At 37.3% G+C, this 2,755-nt stretch overlaps 1 protein-coding gene across 1 annotated transcript in view; it reads right to left on the bottom strand.

Moving 5' to 3' along the window:
• Window positions 1-316: 316 nt before the first annotated feature.
• The window catches only part of LOC100944645 (zinc finger protein 850-like), a gene marked incomplete at its 5' end in the record, with an annotated part of 127,647 nt that continues 125,208 nt past the window's right edge, over window positions 317-2,755 (bottom strand). The window contains one exon of the mRNA XM_023516898.1: window positions 317-2,137. Coding sequence (XP_023372666.1) covers window positions 317-2,137 — 1,821 coding nt within the window. The remainder of the gene's footprint in view (window positions 2,138-2,755) is intronic.

Below are 2,755 nucleotides of genomic sequence, written 5' to 3'. Positions count from 1 at the left end.
ATATTACACATGAAAATGAAATGATTTTTTAAAAATTAGCAAGGTTAGCTCAAAAGTGAATTCTTCAATGTTTAAAATAAAGCCAAAATACAATGTATTTTTTTTATTGTTACCATTCACAAGTATGAATTTTCCAAAAGTAATGAAAGAATTAATGTAGATAAAAATCCCTAAATATTTTTATTCATTTTTTTCTATGATTTCTCTTCAGCCAACTATTAAGTACAAATTAAGCATTTGTGCCTTAATTAGTAGAGATTTTCACCACTGCAAATTTTCTTATGTAATGTGATGAAAACCATCCTTATCACATAATTTAAATTGATTGAGTTTCCAATTCACACAGCTTCTCACCATTATTACTTTTCTTATACTGCTGAAAGCTTGAACCTCTCCCACAAGCTTTCCCATATTGCTTACATTCATAAGGTTTCTCACTAGTTTGAATTCTCTGATGTTGAGTAAGGTGAGAACTACTACGGAAAGCCTTCCCACATTGCTTACATTCATAGGGTTTCTCACCACTGTGTATTCTCCGGTGCCGACTAAGAGCTGAGGTACTATTAAAGGACTTTCCACATTCTTTACATTCATAGGGTTTGTCACCAGTATGAATCAGCTGGTGTTGAATAAGTTTTGAGCCACTAACAAAGGCTTTCCCACATTCCTTACATTCATAGGGTTTTTGACCAGTATGAATTCTCCAATGTTGAGTAAGATCAGAACCACTATTAAAGGTCTTTCCACATTCCTTACATTCATAAGGTTTTTCACCAGTGTGCACTCTTTGATGCTGAATGAGTTTTGAACGCCTTCTAAAGGCTTTCTGACATTCCTTACACTCATAGGGTTTCTCACCAGTGTGAATTCTCTGATGCTGAGTGAGAGCTGAGCCACTATTAAAAGCCTTCCCACATTCCTTACATACATAAGGTTTCTCACCAGTGTGAATTCTCTGATGTCGAGTAAGGGCTGATCCAAAACTAAAGGCCTTTCCACATTCATTACATATATATGGCTTCTCACCAGTATGAATTCTCTGATGCCGAGTAAGGTGAGAACTACTACAGAAAGCCTTCCCACAATGCTTACATTCATAGGGTTTTTCACCAGTGTGTATTCTCTGGTGCCGATTAAGAGCTGACCCACTACTAAAGGACTTTCCACATTCCTTACATTCATAGGGTTTCTGACCAGTATGAATTCTGCAATGTTCAGTAAGGTCAGAACCACTACTAAAGGTCTTTCCACATTCCTTACATTCATAAGGTTTTTCACCAGTGTGCACTCTTTGATGCTGAATAAGCTTTGAATGACTTCTAAAAGCTTTCTCACATTCCTTACACTCATAGGGTTTCTCACCAGTGTGAATTCTCTGATGTTGAGTAAGATCTGAACCACTATTAAAAGCCTTCCCACATTCCTTACATACATAAGGTTTCTCACCAGTGTGAATTCTCTGATGTCGAGTAAGGGCCGATCCAAAACTAAAGGCCTTCCCACATTCATTACATATATATGGCTTCTCACCAGTATGAATTCTCTGATGCCGTGTAAGAGCTGAACCACTACTAAAGGCCATTCCACATGCTTTACATTCATAAGGTTTCTCACCAGTATGAATTCGCTGATGTTGAGTAAGGTTTGAACCACTGCCAAACGTTTTTCCACAGTTCTTACATTCATAAGGTTTCTCACCTGTGTGAATTCTGTGATGCCGAGTGAGGGCTGATTCAAAACTAAAGGACTTCCCACATTCCTTACACTCATAAGGCTTTTCACCACTATGTATTATCTGATGTCGAATTAGGCTTGATCCAAAACTAAAAGCTTTCCCACAATCCTTACATTCATATGGTTTCTCACCAGTATGAATTCTTTGATGGTGGGTGAGGTTTGAGCCACTACCAAAGGCCTTCCCACATTCCTTACATTCATAAGGCTTCTCACCGGTATGTATTCTTTGATGGTAAGCAAGGTTTGCACCACTACCAAAGGCCTTGCCACATTCTTTACACTCATAAGGTTTCTCACCAGTATGGATTCGCTGATGTCGAATAAGGACTGATACAAAACTAAAATCTTTCCCACATTCCTTACATTCAAGGAGTTTCTCATGAGAATGAATTCTCTGATGCTGGGTACTGAAAGTGGGCATATCTTCAGGAGTAAATATATCAGTGAAATGTCCTTTCTGAGATCCCTGTTTTCTCTCAAACTGGCTTTTACAGTTCCAATCACCTCTGAAACTTGAACATTCAATGCTGTGTTTTGTAAGTCTTTCCATTATCTCCCATCAGGATGATTCTATTCCATAAATATCCTTTTTCAGAAACAATGTCTTGTTCTTAACCTTGATTCACAGTCTGAAAGAAAATATAAAAGCAAACATTTATTTTTGTGTGTTCTGGGAGAAATTAAACTTTTATAATATATATGAAAGGCTTGAATGAAATTAATTTTCATAAAAAGTGAGTGGCTCATACAATTCTCATCAAATATGATTGGGCAATTTAAAAAATAGATAAAGAAGACAGAGAGAATGAGCAAAAGTCACAGTAGTAGGTGAAGGAGGTATATAGGAAAGTTTCTATCTAAACTCCCAATTATTCCTCTAAATGGGAGTTTAGATGAAAATCCCCTGCAGACTTGGGAGCTTAGTAAATATCCAGATGTCCTGGATCTGTCCTAATTTTTTAAGAAAATAAATCTATGGCTCGGTGCCTGTGGCTCAAGTGGCTAAGGTGCCAGCCAC

This window comes from Otolemur garnettii, unplaced genomic scaffold (genome assembly GCF_000181295.1).
Source record: "Otolemur garnettii isolate 467f Iridium unplaced genomic scaffold, OtoGar3 scaffold00100, whole genome shotgun sequence".
NCBI classification, from domain to species: Eukaryota; Metazoa; Chordata; class Mammalia; order Primates; family Galagidae; genus Otolemur; species Otolemur garnettii.
This window is presented reverse-complemented; position numbering and strand designations above follow the sequence as displayed.